The sequence below is a fragment of the Bufo bufo genome, chromosome 4, assembly GCF_905171765.1.
Source record: "Bufo bufo chromosome 4, aBufBuf1.1, whole genome shotgun sequence".
Classification (NCBI taxonomy): Eukaryota; Metazoa; Chordata; class Amphibia; order Anura; family Bufonidae; genus Bufo; species Bufo bufo.
In genome coordinates this window covers 215,939,795-215,959,619 of record NC_053392.1, presented here as the reverse complement: position 1 = coordinate 215,959,619, position 19,825 = coordinate 215,939,795, and the positions used below count along the sequence as shown (strand labels likewise).

General features: G+C 40.2%; 1 protein-coding gene across 1 annotated transcript; it reads right to left on the bottom strand.

Moving 5' to 3' along the window:
* Positions 1–18,250: 18,250 nt before the first annotated feature.
* SOX2 (SRY-box transcription factor 2) lies at positions 18,251–19,450 on the bottom strand. The gene has a single exon (XM_040428278.1). The coding sequence runs from the start codon at positions 19,235–19,237 to the stop codon at positions 18,293–18,295; it is 945 nt and encodes a 314-aa protein (XP_040284212.1). The 5' UTR covers positions 19,238–19,450; the 3' UTR covers positions 18,251–18,292.
* Positions 19,451–19,825: the final 375 nt, after the last annotated feature.

The following is a 19,825-nucleotide window of genomic DNA, read 5'->3' as shown; positions in this document are numbered from 1 at the left end:
TAGATAGATATGAGATAGATAATAGATAGATAGATAGATAGATAGATAGATAGATAGGTGATAATTGATAGATGATAGATAGATAAATAGATAGATAGATAGATAGATAGATAGATAGATAGATAGATAGATAGATATTAGATAGATAGATAGATAGATAGATAGATAGATAATAAATAGATAATAGATAGATAGATAGATAGATAGATAGATAGATAGATAGATATGAGATAGATAATAGATAGATAGATAGATAGATAGATAGATAGATAGATAGATAGGTGATAATTGATAGATGATAGATAGATAAATAGATAGATAGATAGATAGATAGATAGATAGATAGATAGATAGATAGATAGATATGAGATAGATAATAGATAGATAGATAGATAGATAGATAGATAGATAGATAGGTGATAATTGATAGATGATAGATAGATAAATAGATAGATAGATAGATAGATAGATAGATAGATAGATAGATAGAAGATAGATAGATCAACATTTTCAATACTAATACAATTTTTTTAGTAAAAAAAAAGAAGAAAATTAAGTCCATAATCTATAGATTCTATAGAAAGTAAGGACCGAAAACAAAAATTAAAGCTGCTAACCATAAAGAGCATCATACACTGTGTATTGTAAGTAGGGAATGTGTTTATAGACCCCCCCAACCCCCCACACCACCAGACTACGTGAAGTGAGTGGATAAATGAGAGAGTTGGAGCTGTTTGTGGCATTATTTGTGCACTTGTGCCCCCTCCTCCGCCTCCTACTTCTCCCAGGATCCGATGCACAAGGATGAAGAATGCCATACATCATCACAGTCCCCTGCTGTCCCTGCTTAAAGTGCATCAAAGCTGACATTGTTCCACGCTTGGGGTGAGCCAGCAGAGGAGCACCATTGTTCAGGCCTCCGCTATGGGGAAAGTTTTGAGTGCGAGCTGTCACCTCTGTGACTTGTTCCCAAACAGGTAGCATGGTGTAATAAATTGGAACTGCTCACACTGGGGTACATCAAAAGATGTCTGCTCGACACTAGAAATATATATATATATAATAGAGATGAGCGAATCCATTCTACAGAATCAAAATTTGACCCGAATTTTTTTTTACTAATTCTTTTATATATTTATTAGAATCAGAATTTCTTGAGATTCGATTAGATTTGTCATATATTTGAAGCACTTTCCGTTTGGGTGGAATTGATTCCTAATCAAATTTGTCGGCTGATTCGAATGAATTGGACCAAAATGAATTTTATGAAATTTGCTTATCTCTACTATATGTGTGTGTGTAATAGATGTTCTGCTGTATATACCTGTAAAATGTTAGAATATTCTTGTGGTTTTACATAGGACGGCAGATATGTGCACAAAGCAAACAGTTAAATGGCAATCTTTGATATATTTGTACACAGTCAGTGTTCTGCAGAGCAGCTATATCAGCAAGGGTGAGAAGGGGGGTTGTAGACTTTTCCAAGCCCTGATCTGCAAGTCTTGAGGCTTGTGGAGTGTATTTACTCTGGGAATATCCAAGCTGTTGCTAGGCACTGCACACAACAGCATTCCCCATAAATCCCACGTTGTATGGGTTAGTAGGAGGTAGAGTAGGGGCCAGACATCCGAGGGACCCTCCATATCCAAACAGTTCATTTCCACAAGTCATCTCCAGAAATCTCTACAATTACTTTGCTATTGTTCTTGGTCTTCCCTGCTGGGGTCCCCCCAGCCTAGGCTTGGAGTTATTAAATAATAAAGCTATTGTGAATTACATTGTTGTTCCAAAAAATAGGCCAATTATCCGCTCTTATATTGCCATAAAGATCATATTAACTCGAATTAGTAGCCTTCATGTGTCACCAGTGGTTTATTTGTCTTGCAGAGAACAAACAGTGCAGGATTATCAGGAAGTGGAGTAAATCATCAAAATTAAAATTATCTGCCTAACACCAAGATTAGGGAATACTGTGTTCTGTACTTCCTTATTTAGTAGCAACTAAATGTCAGTCATTTATCTCTCATAATTAGGAAAATGGGTGCAAGAAAATTGTTGATTTTGACATGCTGTTTATGGACTGTCCTGTATGTATATGAACCACTATATATATATATATATATATATATATATATTTACTGGACATGAACCTGTATGTACATGAATGCTAAAGATGAGTCTGTTCCATATGTACATGGATGTAGCCCATAGGTCTGTTCTGTACTTACATGAAAACTGCAAATGGGCCTGTACATACATGAATTTTGTGTATGGGTGTGTATGTACATAGATTCTGCACTTATGTTATACAATTAGTTTTATGTCCAGTTTAATGTGCACACAGTGCATTTGGTTACAGAGAGACAAACTCATGTATAGTTTCTTATTGTTGTAACATGTGGACATCCCAATATTTGATGGAACAGAAAGATGTGTGAACATAGCCTTATTGACCCCCAGGATTTAGTTTAGTTTGCTCTTTGTTGGTGAAAAGTGTGGTATCACCATGCCTAGATCCAAAGAACTCTCTTAGGCTACTTTCACCCTGCCGGATCCAGCAAAAACGCTTCAATTACTGATAATACAACCATCTGCATCTGTTATGAACGGATCCGGTTGTATTATCTTTAACATACCCAAGACAGATCCGTCATGAACTCCATTGAAAGTCAATGGGGGACGGATCCGTTTTCTATTGTGTCAGAGAAAACGGATCTGTCCCCATTGACTTGCATTGTGGGTCATGACGGATCTGTCCTGCTCCGCATCCCAGGATGGAAAGCAAACCTCAGCATGCTGCTCTCCGGTATGAGAACAGAACAGAATGGATTTTGGAGTATTCCGTTCTGTTCAGTTACGTTTTGTCCCCATTGACAATGAATGGGGACAAAACGGATGCGTTTTTTTTTCCAGTATTGAGACCCTGTGATGGATCTCAATACCGTTTAATATTAACGCTAGTGTGAAAGTGGCCTTAGACGATTCAAAAAGATTGACAGACAATTGGACATCAGTCTTTACTCTTTTAGGAAGAAGCAGAGAATTTTTCAAACAAATTGCCAAGGCCACATTGACCCAGCCAAGTACCGAAAGACGTCTCCAAAGGACCCCATACACATTATGGGTTCAGCCGACAATCTAATGTGTATGGTAAGCTTTCCTCCAACAGATGAAGTTGGGGTAGAGAATGACTAGGCTAACTGAATATTTTTTTCCCGATACGTCTGTTCTCCGACCTAGGAGATTAGCCACCAGAAGAAGTATCTGACAGAGGCTCCCTCCTGTCTCCCCATTGACAACACATACACACTCGGCTGAACAGAACATGCAGCACAGTGAAAGAAAGAAAAAAAAAATATTTTCCCTGTTCTTTCTACCATTAGAAAGAGGATGCAGAAGGGAGGTGCACCAGGAGGAAACTTTTACTGTCTAGTAACATCAGGGAAGAACTAAGTTTGCCCAAGAATACCCGTAGCAAGGTTTTCTGTACAAACAAGTTAAATGGCCACAGGACCAGAAGACTTGTTTGACAAAAACAAAAAGTTCACTGTAGAGCATGCTGGTAAAAATTTAATGGTTTAGGGCAGAGGATAATGTGAGACCATCTGTCAGAAGACTGACGCTCAGTCAAAAGTGGACCTTAGTAAATGACAATAAAAATACCAGGATATTCAAGAAGGAATGGCAGAAAAAAAAAGATGGAAGTTTCTTGAATGGCCAGGTCAAAGACCAAATCTATATCCCATTGAGATCATGTGAGGGAATTTAAAGGGGTTGTCTCAGCACTCTGCTGTTTCTCGACTGGGAGGTGGTCGGAACTGTGTCTCATCTCACCTTAGCAATGGCCAGATGAGACAACTGATATGTGTGTACTGCACTTCAGTGCGCAGATCCGGCGCCTATCCACTGCATGCAGCTTATTCTGTCCACGCTGTTGACATCAGGCGTCATCAGTGATGCGTCAGATTTATATTAACGACCCCATAGAAAACTATGGGATCAATTCTAGCTTCAGTTCCCCTTCAGCATTTTCTACAACACACCAGAGGAGAAGTGAACAGGATCGCCAGATACATGTGGAGCTGACCTAAGAAACGCAGGAAACATGGCACAGCCATGAAGGCGTTCCGACAGCCATGTGTTCACATAACATTTAGGAACTACACATGGCTCCTATAGCATACACTAAATAGCTCCCATTTACCTGGTGTATGCTAAAAGACATCATTCAATGGTTATCCCAGAACGTGACTTCTGCAGCCAATCACTGTCCTCAGTGGTTATATACCAGCACGACATTGGTGCAGTTTGTAGATAAACAGTAGATGGAGGACCGAACCAAGAAGGGAACTGGTGAAGGAGCTAAGTATAACATCATAATTTATTTTAGACCATTCGGGAGGTTCGGGGGGTTGTCTGTTATTTTTAATTATCTCGGACAACCCCTTTAAACATATACCAAGCCATCATCCATCCCTCCCTTTTTTTGTGCAATATATAATACTTTGTAGACTATGCTGTTTTATTAATGTATGCAATTCTATGCAGAGGAATCTATGGAAAAGTGACTTTATTAAAATGCTAAGCTATTGGAGACATATGATACAGTATGCCTATATAGTGTTAAATGCTACAGCTATAACTCTAACATAGTGGGAACAGAGACTTAGGCCTCTTGCACACGGCCATTTTTTTTCCCCGTTTACTGGCCGTTTTTTGCGTTCCGTATACGGTCCGTATACGGAACCATTCATTTCAATGGTTCCACAAAAAAAAGGAATGTACTCCGTATGCATTCCGTTTCCGTATTTCCGTTATTCCGTTCCGTTTTAACATAAAACATGTCCTATTATTGCCCGCAAATCACATTCCGTGGCTCCATTCAAGTCAATGGGTCCGCAAAAAAACGGAACACATACGGAAATACATGTCTTCCGTTTCCGTTCCGTTTTTTTGCTGAACCATCTATTGAAAATGTTATGCACAGCCCAATTTTATCTATGTAATTACTGTATACTGTGTATGCCATACGGAAAAACGGAACGGAAAAACGGAACAGAAACGGAAACACAACGGAAGCAAAAAACTGAACAATGGATCCATGAAAAACGGACCGTAAAACACTGAAAAAGCCATACGGTCGTGTGCAATAGGCCTTACAAGAAACACCTTCTTGGGGTTGCTATTGCCAGAGTGAAGATACAATGCTAGAATAATTTGTTTAATAGATTACTACAAAGTCACTTTGTATATAGATCTATATGTACTTTTTAAATGAAAATCAAATATTTATTTATATATATGTACATTAAAAAAAACTTTCTATTTGGTATCCTAGATGAGGCACTATATCCCCACTCTACCAGGATATTTTTTAAAGGAGGCGCTATTCTTGGCACGAAAAGCCATTGCTCTTCAGTGGATAGGGGACAGATGTCCATCTCTTAGTCAACGTAAAACCCTGGTAAATACCATCATCCCATATGAGCACATTGTATATAAACAGAGGATGGGACTCCTCTGTAACAAGATCTGGGGATCATGGTGCTCCTCTCCTTTAGGCCTCTTGCACACGAACGTATTTTCTTTCCGTGTCCGTTCCGTTTATTTATTTTTTCATACCGTATGCGGAACCATTCACTTCAATGGGTCTGCAAAAAAAACGGAAGTTACTCCGTGTGCATTTTATTTCCGTATGTCCGTATTTCCCTTCCGCAAATCAATAGAACATGTCCTATTATTGTCCGCATTATGGACAAGGATAGTACTGTTCTATCAGAGGCCAGCTGTTCCGTTCCGCAAAATACGGAACGCACACGTCATCCGTATTTTTTGTGGACCGCAAAATACATACGGCCGTGTGCATGAGCCCTTAACGCAATACTCTGCACGAGCGTTTATCAATACCTTGAACACTTTATCTGACTGTTTGCCTGCTGCTGATAATCGAAGATAAATGATGGATCTCTAAATGCTGCAATATGTATTTATCTTGTAACCTGCAGCTTGCTATGTCACAACTCATACAATGCTGTCATATTCTGCCAGAGATGTGAAACAGATATTTGGTATACATGTTTACTTGATTTGTTCAATAAAACGAGTTAAAAAATAAACAAAACTTTCAGTAGGGTGTCCTTCATTTTTCAGGACTGTATGTTGCAGTAGGAGCTGCCAGTGTCAGGCCTCATGCACACGACCGTTGTGTGCATCCGTGTCCGTTGTTCCGTTTTCCGTGATTTTCTGCGGACACATTGACTTTCAATGGGTCCGTTGAAAACTCGGAAAATGCACCGTTTGTTATCCGCGTCCGTGATCCGTGTTTCCAGTCCGTCAAAAAAATAAGACCTGTCCTATTTTTTGGACGGACAACGGTTCGCGGACCCATTCAAGTCAATGGGTCCGTGAAAAAACACGGAGGCACACAAGATTGTCATCCGTGTCCGTGATCCGTGTCCGTTTTTTTTCCTATCATTTTCAAGGCAAACTTGACTTTGATTTTTTTTTTCACTTTTCATATCTGGTGATCCTCCAAAAATCAAGGAAGTCACACGGAAAAAAAAAAACGGACACGGATCACGGAACAACGGAACCCCGTTTTGCGGACCGTGAAAAAATACTGTCGCGTGCATGAGGCCTCAATCTCAGTTAATAAGGAACATTTCTATGAGCAAATCTTTACAAATCCTCTTTTCCACAGACTGGCGGTCGGATGCACTGCAATTTGGAATGGATTCTGGCTTGTCTAGTCACAGTCATACTTGTAATACTCCAACCTCTGATGAAGTTGTGCAGTTTTCTCTCCAATTTCCCATAAATGTAATGAAATCCATTTACAGTGATACAGAAAATAACTCCACCAAAACAATAATGGCCACCTGTCATTTTTTTTCCTGCTTAGCAGGTTGCAGGGAAATAGCAGGATCCACTTGAAGGTGATGCCATTTGTACTCAGATAAAACTTTTCCGCTTACATGGGTTTTTATAAGCAAACAAGCAGGCAATTTTCGCACTGCAATGCTCCAGCAGGTCCACCCAAAGAGGTCTAATCTGCTGCAGGCCTGCAATGAGGTGACAGTGACAATAAGAGGTCTCTATTACCAGGAGCCGGGGATTGGGTTAATCCTGAAGAATGCACTATATACAGCAGGTACATGCTAATGATGACAAATCTACCATTAACCAGATGAGCAGTTCACCTATCAATCTTCATAAATCATTGGCCTTCTGGGAGATATCATCTGTGAATGGGTCAAATGTACAAAGTGATAGTAAAAGCAGATATGTCTTAATAAAATGTAGAGATGATTTGATTCCTTCTCTCTGCTGAATGACAGAAATTCAGTGTTTGTCATACAAGTGACAAATGTTCCTTAAAGGAGCCTTGCTGGTGCGACTGTATAGCCACTTTGTGAACTGAGGACTGTGTAAGAGGGTGAGTTGATGCCATGCTGGCTGGCAGTGTGTGGTCCATTGTGGAGAATTTGCTTTTTTGGCTGAACACACAGACCCCCCTCCCTCCCTTCCCATCCCCCTAGCAGCACTGCACCTGCACTGGATAACCCAGCTCCTGGCATTTTCAAGAACAGACTGTTCAAGTAGAAGACATCTCTGACAGGACTCAATTCATCCTGCCACCCCATCCATTGACTACTGCTCATCACAGATCCCACAGTGACATATTTGGGGATATCAGCACTCTTCTTAGCTCTCTAATAGATTCAGTAATACGAGAAATCCAAATGTATAAGACAGTATTAACTACAAGCATTGGGGTCGGGATGTTGTGGAAAAAGCTCTCAAGTCATGAAAATGGAAAGTGTATGCAGTGTATAAAGTGGAGGGAGAGGAACAAGTAGAAAACAGCAGTGCCATCCCCAAATCCATGTGTACATGAGGAAGAGCAGCCATCACACCCGAAATACCGCTGTACCGATGCTGTAAATGGGGATATCAAAGGATTATAGGTAGATAGGAAAGTTAGGATAGCAATACGAGATAACAGAAGAAAGACTATATGGAGAGAAAGAAAGAAAGAAAGAAAGAAAGAAAGAAAGAAAGAAATTGACAGTTTGATGAATAAGATGTAGAAAAATATAAAGAATATTTATACATAAATGTGTAACAATATATCATATAATATAGAAAAGCGCACAGAAGATAGATAGGTAGATAGATAGATAGATAGATAGATAGATAATAAATAGATAGATAGATAGATAGATAGATAGATAGATAATATAATAGATAGATAGATAGGAGATAGATAGATAGATAATATAATAGATAGATAGATAGATAGATAGATATCCGAATTAATTACATATTATTCCGAATAACAGAATATAATTATTCTAACAGTTTTGCAATGTCATTGTAATCTATCTATATCTATCACTCTAGTCCATTATTTATCTATTTATTTAGTATCTATCTGTCATATATCTGTCTTTCTGTCTATCTGTCTTTCAGCAGCAGACCCCTCTAGCGCTTTCTAGTATTCCTGGCGGTCCAGTCTTTGCAGAAATCAGCACTACCCATATATTACAGGTTATCAGCAGGCATGGCCTCTGTCTTCTGTGCGGTGGGGATCAGGGTGTATGTCCATCCATAATTACTAATCAGTGGAGGCAAGAATGTGTGCACATGACAGACACATAGAGATACTGCCCAAAACACACCGACAGCGGCCACTGCACCCACTACCGAGCTGCCGGCTCCCTGTGCCCGAATTATCTGCCGGAAAATGCCATACCTGCTGACTGATATTCATCATATAGATACAGACAGGTAGATAGCAGATAGATAGATAGATAGATAGATAGATAGATAGATAGATAGATAGATAGCAGATAGATAGATAGATAGATAGATAGATAGATAGATAGATAGATAGATAATTGATTGATTGATAGATAGATAGATAGATAGATAGATAGATAGATAGATAGATAGATAGATAGCTAGCTGATAGATAGATAGATAGATAGATAGATAGATAGATAGATAGATAGGAGATAGATAGATAGCTGATAGATAGATAGATAGATAGCTGATTGATTGATTGATAGATAGATAGATAGATAGATAGATAGATAGATAGATAGATAGATAGATAATAGATGGATAGATAGATTGATAATAGATAGATAGAAAATAGATGGATGGAAGGATAGATAGATAGATAGATAGATAGATAGATAGGATAGATAATAGATGGATAGATAGATAGATAGATAGATAGATAGATAGATAGATAGATAGATAGATAATAGATGGATGGATAGATAGATAATAGATAGATATTAGATAGATAGATAGATAGATAGATAGATAGATAGATAGATAGATAGATAGATAATATAATAGATAGATAGATAGATAGATAGATAGATAGATATAGAGTCTATAGACATATCCCTGGGTAAATAGATAATTCCCATTGCTGTGCAAGCATTGATACTTAACTGTAATTAAATATAATTATATTCATTGGTGACAATACAATAAAGCCACTTTTTTTTGGCCTGTGCAAAAGTTGACAAAGCCAATTTAACCCCTCCCCTCCCAATAAGCAGCCGTGCTCAGGCTTTGCATCCCTCTACCTCCACACTTCAGCACATCGATTCTGTATTATTCCGATCTGTCTGCGATAAAGAGGGGGAAACCCATAATCAATAACGGCACAAACGAATGGCTGGAGGTGGACACACAGCAAGGAGCAGAAGCAGCAGCATTAAGTGGAACTCTACCTCATGGCAGCTGGAGGACCTCTTCCGCATAGCCTGGCCGTACACAGTCAAGTGTGAAGAATCGGGCTTACAGAAATGGCACCCAAATCATATACCAGTTATTACTCGGTGGGACTGTAGGGACTTTTCAGGGCATTGAGGGGCCCCGCAATCGTGAATGATATCTCTTGTCTTAATATCTGCGCAACTATTTTTATAAAATCTTCATCGTAAAAGATTATTAAGTAAAAAAAAAAAAAAAGGTTTTATATATATATGTACACACACTTACACATAGTGGGAAAGAAAAATTGTAGCATTAAAATTTCTATATTTCTGGTATGTTACACTTTCTATACTAATTCTCCCCAAAAGCTGTGGTGATGACGTCACGGGGTTGATTAGCATAAAGCAGAGGGATCAGCAGTCAGTCTGCTGCAGGATGATAAGAGTCTCCCGAGAAATTCGCTCATTCCTATAATACATTCATTATTTCTATGTCTTCTACAATTCTGCAATTTGTAGGAGCTTTAGAGGGAAAAAAAAAAAAATCATCATTGGGGAAGAACACAGGATGAAACCTAGAACAGAGTCCCAGGCTGCAGGAGGGCATATGAACTGCGAACATTACAGGAAATTAGAAGAAATGTCGCAATTTATGCCCTGAAAGTGTCAAATACCTGTGTAATTCCCCCAGATCATGGCGCTTTACACCGGCTAGCAATTGTCGGCATATAGGCTGGCTTTAAAAACCTCCAATTATTAATTGCCAGGGAGAAAAGGCTTAAAAATGAATAAATCCATTAACATATAATATTAACATATATTCCGATGAAAAGTGGGAGTCAAAATTAAATATATGATGCACAAAAAACTGTAGAGTATAAATGGCGGCTGGGCTTCTCCACATGCAGGGTGCTGCTGGGGTGTATGGAGGATTTAGGCTGGGGTCAGGCCATCTGATGATCATGATAACATTTGCTTCTAACTTTTTGGGGCAGGTGCTTACATTTGTAGTCAGTCATTTAGGATCCATACAGCAGATAGACTGGCGCCTAATAAGCCACTTTTTGTAGAGATATACAGGCTTGTTCACACTAGGCTTTTTTCTCTCTATAGTATTTTTTAACAGGAAAAAAAATACTTTGATGGATTCCATTTTTCCATGTATTTTTATAAAATGGACAGGATTTGTATCAGCAAGGATCTGTTTTCTTTTTTTTTTTTTTCTAATTTTCATTACAAAAGTGCAAAGTGGTATGCCACAAAGAATAACTAAATCAGAAATAAAATTAAAACTGGTGCAGAGTGACATCATTAGAATAACTAGTACAAAAATGCAAAACCAAATCAAGTGAAAAAAAATGAAACCCAAAAGGTGGACACATCTACATAAGGATGCATGCACACTTGTCTGTTTTTTCAGCATGTTTCCTGCAACATAAAACAGTTCAAAAACACACTAGTGCAGAGGCACCCTTACAACCTGTAGGCTACATTTACATCTGGGTCTGAGGTTTTATTAGGCTGCATTCATGCCTTGGTTTATGCTAATGTTTTTCTGCACGTTTGTGGTTTTAGTGGCGTTGTATGTTTGTTTTTTTCGTAAAAACACCAGCTCCAGATGTAAGCTGAAAGTCTATAGGAAATATGAAAGGCAGGACAAACAAGCATTTTTTATTACTGCCATTTTTGTTAAGTAGGTGGCTTTTTTTATTTTATTTCTGGGTTCTTTATTTTTTATTTTTTTTAAAAAAAAGCAGCATGCTGTGGCTCTTGGCTTTTTTTTTTTATTTTCACATCACCTAACTCTATAGGGGGAAGGGAAGCCTGAAATGAAAATGCTGCAACAAAACACAGAGAAACATAGGGAGCTCAAAAAAAAAGACACATGTGGTTATTCTGGCAGTCCAAAAAAACAACAGACAAAATTTGTTTAGGGACCCTAAAGAGCTTCCCTCATAGATTCCATCAAACATGATGAAAAAGTAATGGACACCGAACCAGAAATACAAAGGAAGTGGGATCCATTGAGCGCAGTCACGTGAGGGATCCATCATTTTTGTTCTTCTGCTCCAATGTGGGGACATAAAACCAGAAATGGGAAAGCAGATGTGAGGAGCCTAATTATGTGCAGAACCTGTTGGCCAACTGAAGCGCTGATTACATCCCTTGTCCTATCAGTACCCAGTGTTCCTTGGACAGCTGTGTTCCTGTTCTCTATGGGGTTTTAAAATACATTAAGGCTAAGAATGTGCATATTAAAGTGATACAAAAAAAAATATCTGCCCATAAAAATAAAGTACACATTCACACCAGAATGGTCATCTGAATAGAAAGGATCATCTGATGGATACTTTGTAGCTTACAAAATATTACTTTGAATCATATTTCAGAACTGGGTCCTGAAAATGGAACCAGATCAAACAAAAACGGATAAAAAACTGACATGGTTTTATAAACTCAGCAGCACAAAAAAAAAAAAAAGGGGGAGCATTAACCCAAGAGTGGATTCAGAAGTGTTTTTGATTTTTTTTTTTTTTTTTTATAAGCAGGAAGGATGAAACAGCCAATTTATTTATTTATTTATTTATTTATTTTGTATTTCAGTCCCTTTTCCGTTGACTTCAGTGTAAACCTATGGTTCATTCACACTAGGGTTTGTGTGAAAGCAACTCCTGGCGGATCCTATTTATTTCCATTAGACAAAGTGCAGTGATAAAAAATAAAACTGCAAAGATAAACACTAGTGTACATTACTTTGTTCCCAACATTGAAGTCAACGGAGAACAATTTGGATAAATTATGTAAAAATGCATCAGTTGCCCAATCCCTTCCCATTGATCTAAAAAAAAAAAAAAAAAAAGACGCAGCATCAAAAAAGGCCTTGGGGCAGACCACACATTTTCCTTTTTTCGTTTTCTATTTTGTGCAACTGATCTAAAGGCATGTCAGATCCCATCAGTTTCCACAATCCGGTTTTTAGATTAAACTGATACAGGCTGAAGAAAATGACGTTTTCTGCCTGCATGCAGCAGAAATTGACGAAATTTATTTAAAAAAAAAAAAAATATTATATAATTAAGATTATTTAAAAATGTACAGGAAATAAACAGGCGGTGAATGCACATAATGTATGTCCCATACTGAACTGTGGCATCTAACTACAGCACTTTGCATCCGCTTTCCCACCAGTGTCATGAGCTAGAACATCCATGGCAGTTTGCTTCCAGTAGAAATACATGCCAACTGTTAAAAATACCTTTCTGTAGATTTTGTGACAAAAAAAAAGGAAAGAAGACTTTTCCCAAGTCCCAGTAACTGTCTGCTCACCCACCGGTCCCAGTGTGGGAAACTCCGAGTCATAAGTAAGGCTGTGACGTCAAGAATCTGGCCATAGGTCTGGATTCTTTCAGGATCTCAGGATTTGACTCTATCTCTCCCCCCTAGTTAAAATCTAGAATTATGTCATGAAAGACAAATGTATTACAGGAATCTGTCATTTTTCGAGATAAACTTTCATGCAGGTCTACATCCAACAGGTACTAGACATCCCAGCATTCCCAATACAGACCCCTGATCGTCCCCTTGTTCTATAATCGAAAGCATCTTCATCCTTGCCTCCAAGACAATTGCTAATAATCCATACGATTGTCATTGGATTCTATACAAAGGTTAGCAGCCGCAGGGATACATACATGATACATGCACATACAATAGACACACACGCTGGTATACTGTACATGATACATGCACATACAATAGACACACATGCAGGTCTACTGTACATGATACATGCACATACAATAGACACACACGCAGGTCTACTGTACATGATACATGCAGATACAATAGACACACATGCAGGTCTACTGTACATGATACATGCACATACAATAGACACACACGCAGGTCTACTGTACATGATACATGCACATACAATAGACACACACGCAGGTCTACTGTACATGATACATGCACATACAATAGACACACACGCAGGTCTACTGTACATGATACATGCACATACAATAGACACACATGCGGGTCTACTATACATGATACATGCACATACAATAGACACAGGTCTACTGTACATAATACATGCACATACAATAGACACACATGCAGGCAGGGCGCTGCTTATTTACAGAGTGAGAGCCCCTATTGAAAAGCCTTTATCTCCCACAAGAATGGTGGGCTCCCCTGCTCAAAAGCCCCAATAATGTGTCAACACACAGGTCATTTACATTGCAAAATAGGGAATAGAAAGCGATCCCCCCAGTGCAGAGTGTGCAGCTAGGAAATGCAGGTAGAGCCCACCTCACCTGACAGCGTGCAGAACGGGGGGAGGTTATCTGTGCGGGGACCTCACATTGCCTGGAGAGATGAGCCCATCTTTATTCATCGCAACCAATTTCAACCATTTACATTTACAAACAATAGATTTATATTTTTATACCATATCTATCTATAGATACATCTATGTATAATCTACTATGTATAATATATATATATATATATATATGTATATGTATAAGATATATATATATATATATATATATATATATATATATATACACACACACACATATACCATTTATCTGTGTATACCATATCTATCTCTAGATGAATTTATGTATAATCTACTATGTACTCTCTCTCTCTCTCTCTCTATATATATATATATATATATATATACACATACACATACACGTGTATAATCTATATCTATTATTATCTGTAGATATATCTATGTATAATTTATCTATCTCTTATGTATCTTTTATCTATCTATCTCTCGCTATATCTACTCTGTCTGTCTGTCTCCTTGTCCCAGAAGGACTATGGCATCCCCTTCCCTGCAGTCAGCCCCATTGCTCCACACTGTAATCTGTTTGGTCTGTGAAATCTCTGCAGATCTCCAGAGATCCCCGCTCCTGTCTATAGCCGGCAGGAAGGAGCGGGATAAATAATTAATTGAACCGCTGGCCTCTGACCCCCTGAAAGTCCAGTAGGGACGCGTTTGTAGTAATAAAGCCTGGAGTGAGCCCTTGTCAAATATTCATTTAGCAGTTAATGTGAGCTGCGCTCCCCTGAGACGCCTGTATGAAGAGTGAGGCAGCCTTGCCAAGGATGCCTGCTAATCTACTGCCCTGTTCTACAAAATACTTCACCAGGCTGGTTAATACAATCACATGGGGAACTGTAATCTCATCACTGGAGTCATCTAACATCACCCTAAAGCAAGGATATGAGACCAGCCAGACATATTCCTATAGGGGACATCCATTCACCAAACACTACAGAGACATTCATGTACGGGAGGATGAAGAGGGGCAGAAGGCTACATTAAGATGGCTTTTCAGAAGTCTACCTTATTGGGTTTTATATGGGCAAGCGGCATTCGACTAATCATTATCCAAAATAAGAAAGTTTAGTCCAAAATTCATAATTCCAAACTAAGAGAGGGTGATCTGAGGCCAATATAACCCAAGATACATTTGATAAGAGACAGATGATGAAGAAGATGCATGCATTTAGGATGTACGGCTAGAGAGACCATACATCCAAGAGATAAGACTCTAGGTATGATGGCAATAGACTAATCTAGGAGATATTAAACCAAGAATATAATGCTAGAGAGAGCATACATCCAGGAGGTAAGACTCCAGGTTTGAAGACTATAGACCAACCTAGGAGACATTACATCAAAACTATAAGGCTAGATAGACCATACATTCAGGAGGTAAGGATCCAGGTATGAAAACTAGAGACACCCTAGATGACATTACACCAAGACTATAGAGACCATACATCCAGGAGATAAAGATCCAGGTATGAACACTAAAGACCAACCTAGGAGATATTAAACCAAAAATAAAATGCTAAAGAGATCATACATTCAGGAGCTAAGACTCCAGGTATGAAGACTACAGACTAACCCTAGATGACATTACACCAAGACTATAAGGCTAGGGAGACCATACATCCAGGAGATAGGACTCCAGGTATGAACACTATAGACTAACATAGATGACATTAAACCAAGAGAGTAAAGTTAGAGAGACATAAGAAATTCCTCTAGTCCAGGTATAAGAATTACAAACAGGTCTCTCTCTTCTAGGAGGCATTACAAACTTGTTGGGAGACCAGGGACCAGTAAAGCCTAGGAGACATCAAGGTGTGTAAGACAAGAAAGACCTTACTTTTAAGTGTGTACATTACTGTAAAACATGTCTGGAAAACTACAGGGACATTAACCCAGGAAGCATTTCTCCAAAGCAGTGGCATACAATTAGAGAAAAAGCACTGTGACCTAAACAAACATAAAAATGGAAAACTAATAGACATTCATCTAGGACACAGCCAATATGTAAGATTAGAGAGATTACCCCCTCCAAAAACCAAATATATAAGATTAGGGAGATTACCCCCTCCAAAAACCAAATATTTAAGATTAGGGAGATTACCCCCCTCCAAAAACCAAATATATAAGATTAGAGAGTCATTGAAGTCATCTAGGAGACATTACCGTGACCAAGTATAACACATTAGAGACACTCTGGCCTTTGTGATATTACACAAGTATTTGAGGCTAGACAGACAATACTCCCATCTAGAAGACAACTACTCTTCTCTAAGTATTCACTAAGTAGTCATCTAAACCGCGGAGGATGCCATGTAAATATTCCTAATGAACCCATTTCTAGATTTTCTCCCCCTTGTCATGCCCCTGCGCAGGACCCTCATCACGGTAAAGTAGATTCATATAAGATCAGTCATATCAGAACATTAAGTGCTTGACTATATTAATACTGGTCATCGCATTCACAGGAAGACGCAATCGCTTCAGAATTTTTTAAAAAAGGCGCAGTGATTACATTTCCCCAAAAACCACCCGTGCCTTAATAGCTATGCGCCATTCTGAAAACTAGAAAAAGGCGCTGCAAATTAATGAACATCTAGACAAATCTTCGAGAGCAAAAACGTTACATAAATCATAATATCGAATATATATATATATATATATATATATATATATATATATATATATTACAATAAATCGGCGCTCTGCCCGTGAACTGTTAATGCGCAGAAGTTTACAAACCAATTTAACCCCTTCCCCAATTTAACCCCTTCCCCTCCCAATAAGCAGCCGTGCTCAGGCTTTGCATCCCTCTACCTCTGACACTTCAGCACATCGATTCTGTATTATTCCGATCTGTCTGCGATAAAGAGGGGGAAACCCATAATCAATAACGGCACAAACGAATGGCTGGAGGTGGACACACAGCAAGGAGCAGAAGCAGCAGCATTAAGTGGAACTCTACCTCATGGCAGCTGGAGGACCTCTTCCGCATAGCCTGGCCGAGGATAAAGCTTCTTTTACGGCTTGTTAGGAGCTGGAGATAAGATCCAGGGTTGGAGCCCGCTGGCAATTTACAGAGACATGATTAAAACAGCGGTAAAAAGGCGCACATTTGTTTGCAATACAGAGAAGGTTTGGGATGGATGACAGTGATCTACTGCATCACCAAGTGCCAACCTTTACCTGGTGTGGAGATGGATGCCCCATTATCCTGGCTCCCTGTCCTCCCCCACCTCCATCAAATCTTAGCCTGCCACCAGGAATTGCGAAGATTCAGAGATACCAAAGAAATCAAAGACTCAACCTCGTGTCATATTCCATATTTCAAAAATTTATTTATCTCAAACTGCAGAATGGAGTAAAAACTTAAGTTTGGAAATGTCGCTGTTATAAGGGTGGGATTAGTTCATATATTTATATATATACAGGGACTGGGCTCAGAACCGAGCCGAGTCTTTTATTCTTTTTTTTTTTTTTCTTTTAAAATACATCTACAGAAAATGAGAGCCCCAAAAAAAAAAAAAAATCAAAAATAAAATAAACCTTAAAATATCAGCACAATAAATTTACAGAAATATTACAAACCATAAGAAAATATGTCAAACACAGTCAGTGGTGCGGGGTGAAGAACCTGCTATAAATTAACAAGTCAATGAGTAGAAAAAAAATAAAAGGATTCAGCTTCCACTTTTTGTTGTTGTGCCCTTTTATCAAGTGGGTTGATATATTCTACCATTTATCTAAACGAATAAAATGTCCAAATTGGGGGGGGGGGGGAGAAAAAAAAATACCAAAACAAACAAAAAACTTGTGTTCCCCTCCTGCAGCTAGTGCCAAGCTGCCTCGACCTACAGGTGTAAAAAGATTGGCAAAGTCGCAGCGTCTAAACAGTGGGCACTGGGGGGTGCCCGTTTTATCTGATAAATACTGTACAAAAAGTCCTTGCGAATAATAAAACATTTCATCACTAGCTCTAAATATTATTGGGGATTTTTCTGACCAGTTCCTACCTAGAACTTTGTGTCATCTCCTTTTTTTTTTCTCTCTCTGGTTCTTTACAAGTTCTTTTATTTTTTATTTTTTTCTCAACCTCCCCTCCAACCCCCCACCCCCCAATTTTTTTTTCCTCTGTACAAAAATAGTCCAAAAAAGTCCAAACTCTACTAAATAAAAGTTTCTGCTTTAGTCCTCACATGTGTGATAGGGGCAGGGTGCCATTGATGGCTGTGCCCGGTACTGAAGCGCTCTGGTAGTGCTGGGACATGTGCAGTCTGCTTTGGGCAGATGGCTCTGGCACCTCTGCCCCAGGTAGGTACATGCTGATCATGTCCCGGAGGTCACCCGCCTGGCACGGAGCCCTGGAGTGGGATGAAGAAGTGACTACGGGCGGGCTGGAACTGGACTCGGACTTTACCACCGAGCCCATGGAGCCCAGGGTCATGCCAGGGCCCCCTTGCTGGGAGTAGGACATGCTGTAGGTGGGGGAGCCGTTCATGTAGGACTGGGAGCCGGTCATGGAGTTGTACTGGAGGGCGCTGACGTCGTAGCGGTGCATGGGCTGCATCTGAGCCGCGTTGTGGGCATTGAGCCCTGGGTGCTGCGGGTAGCCCAGCTGCTCCTGCATCATGCCATAGCCCCCGTTGGTCCAGCCGTTCATATGGGCATAGCTGTCCATCCTCTGGTTGACCCCAGCTCCCAGGCTACCCCCCACCCCGACCCCAGAGCTCATGGAGTTGCCCCCAGGCGCCAGCAAGCCCCCGGGCAGGGTGTACTTATCCTTCTTCATGAGGGTTTTGGTTTTCCTCCTGGGCCTGTATTTGTAATCGGGGTGCTCCTTCATGTGCAGGGCTCGCAGCCTCTTGGCCTCGTCGATGAAGGGTCTCTTCTCAGCCTCGGAGAGCAGCTTCCACTCGGCCCCCAGCCTCTTGCTGATCTCCGAGTTGTGCATCTTGGGGTTCTCCTGGGCCATCTTCCTCCTCTGCCCCCTGGACCATACCATGAAGGCGTTCATAGGTCTCTTCACCCGGTCCGGGCTGTTCTTCTGGTTGTTGGCCGCAGAGTTGGAGTTCCCGGTGCCCCCAGAAGTCTGCTGGGGGGCGGGGGGCTTGAGCTCGGTCTCCATCATGTTGTACATTCACGCAGCTTGGTGGGTTCCCTCTGTAGCCAGGGGAAGAAAGTGTGTGCCAGGTGGGAAGAAGCAGGCTGCTGGGAGTAGTAGTAGAAGTAGTAGTGCCAGTGGTGGGACTACTGGTGCACTGTGCCCGCGGCTCCTGCTTTCTTTCTCTCTCTTTCTCTCTCACCAAACCAGGAAACTAGTTTTCATCCTGCGCCTTTGACAAGTGCTGCGACTTTTTTTGAAACAAGTTAATAGACAAGCGTCCATGTGACGGGGCTGTCAGGGAATAAATGGCTTCCGGGCGGCCAATCACAGCGCGCCTACCTCGGTAGATTTGCATGAAGGGGGCGTGGCCAGAGGCGACCGGCAGGCTGCATGCACTGGGAGGGGGCAGTGCTCAGCAGCCTATTACATTACCGGCGCGGCCCCTCCCCCTCCTCCTGTCTCCCAGCAGCAGCAACAGGTCACACACGCCTCATAGGAGAGGAAGTTGGGGGGACATAAGGCTCCTCAGAAACTTCTTCCCACATGATAAGACTACGCTATTAACCACACACACACACACTGGAGGAGCCCTGACCGCTGCCCGGCTGGAAGCAGAGCTCC

Excerpts from the sequence above, each read along its gene's own strand:
- SOX2 (XM_040428278.1), bottom strand. The coding sequence starts at position 19,237 with ATGTACAACATGATGGAGACCGAGCTCAAGCCCCCCGCCCCCCAGCAG.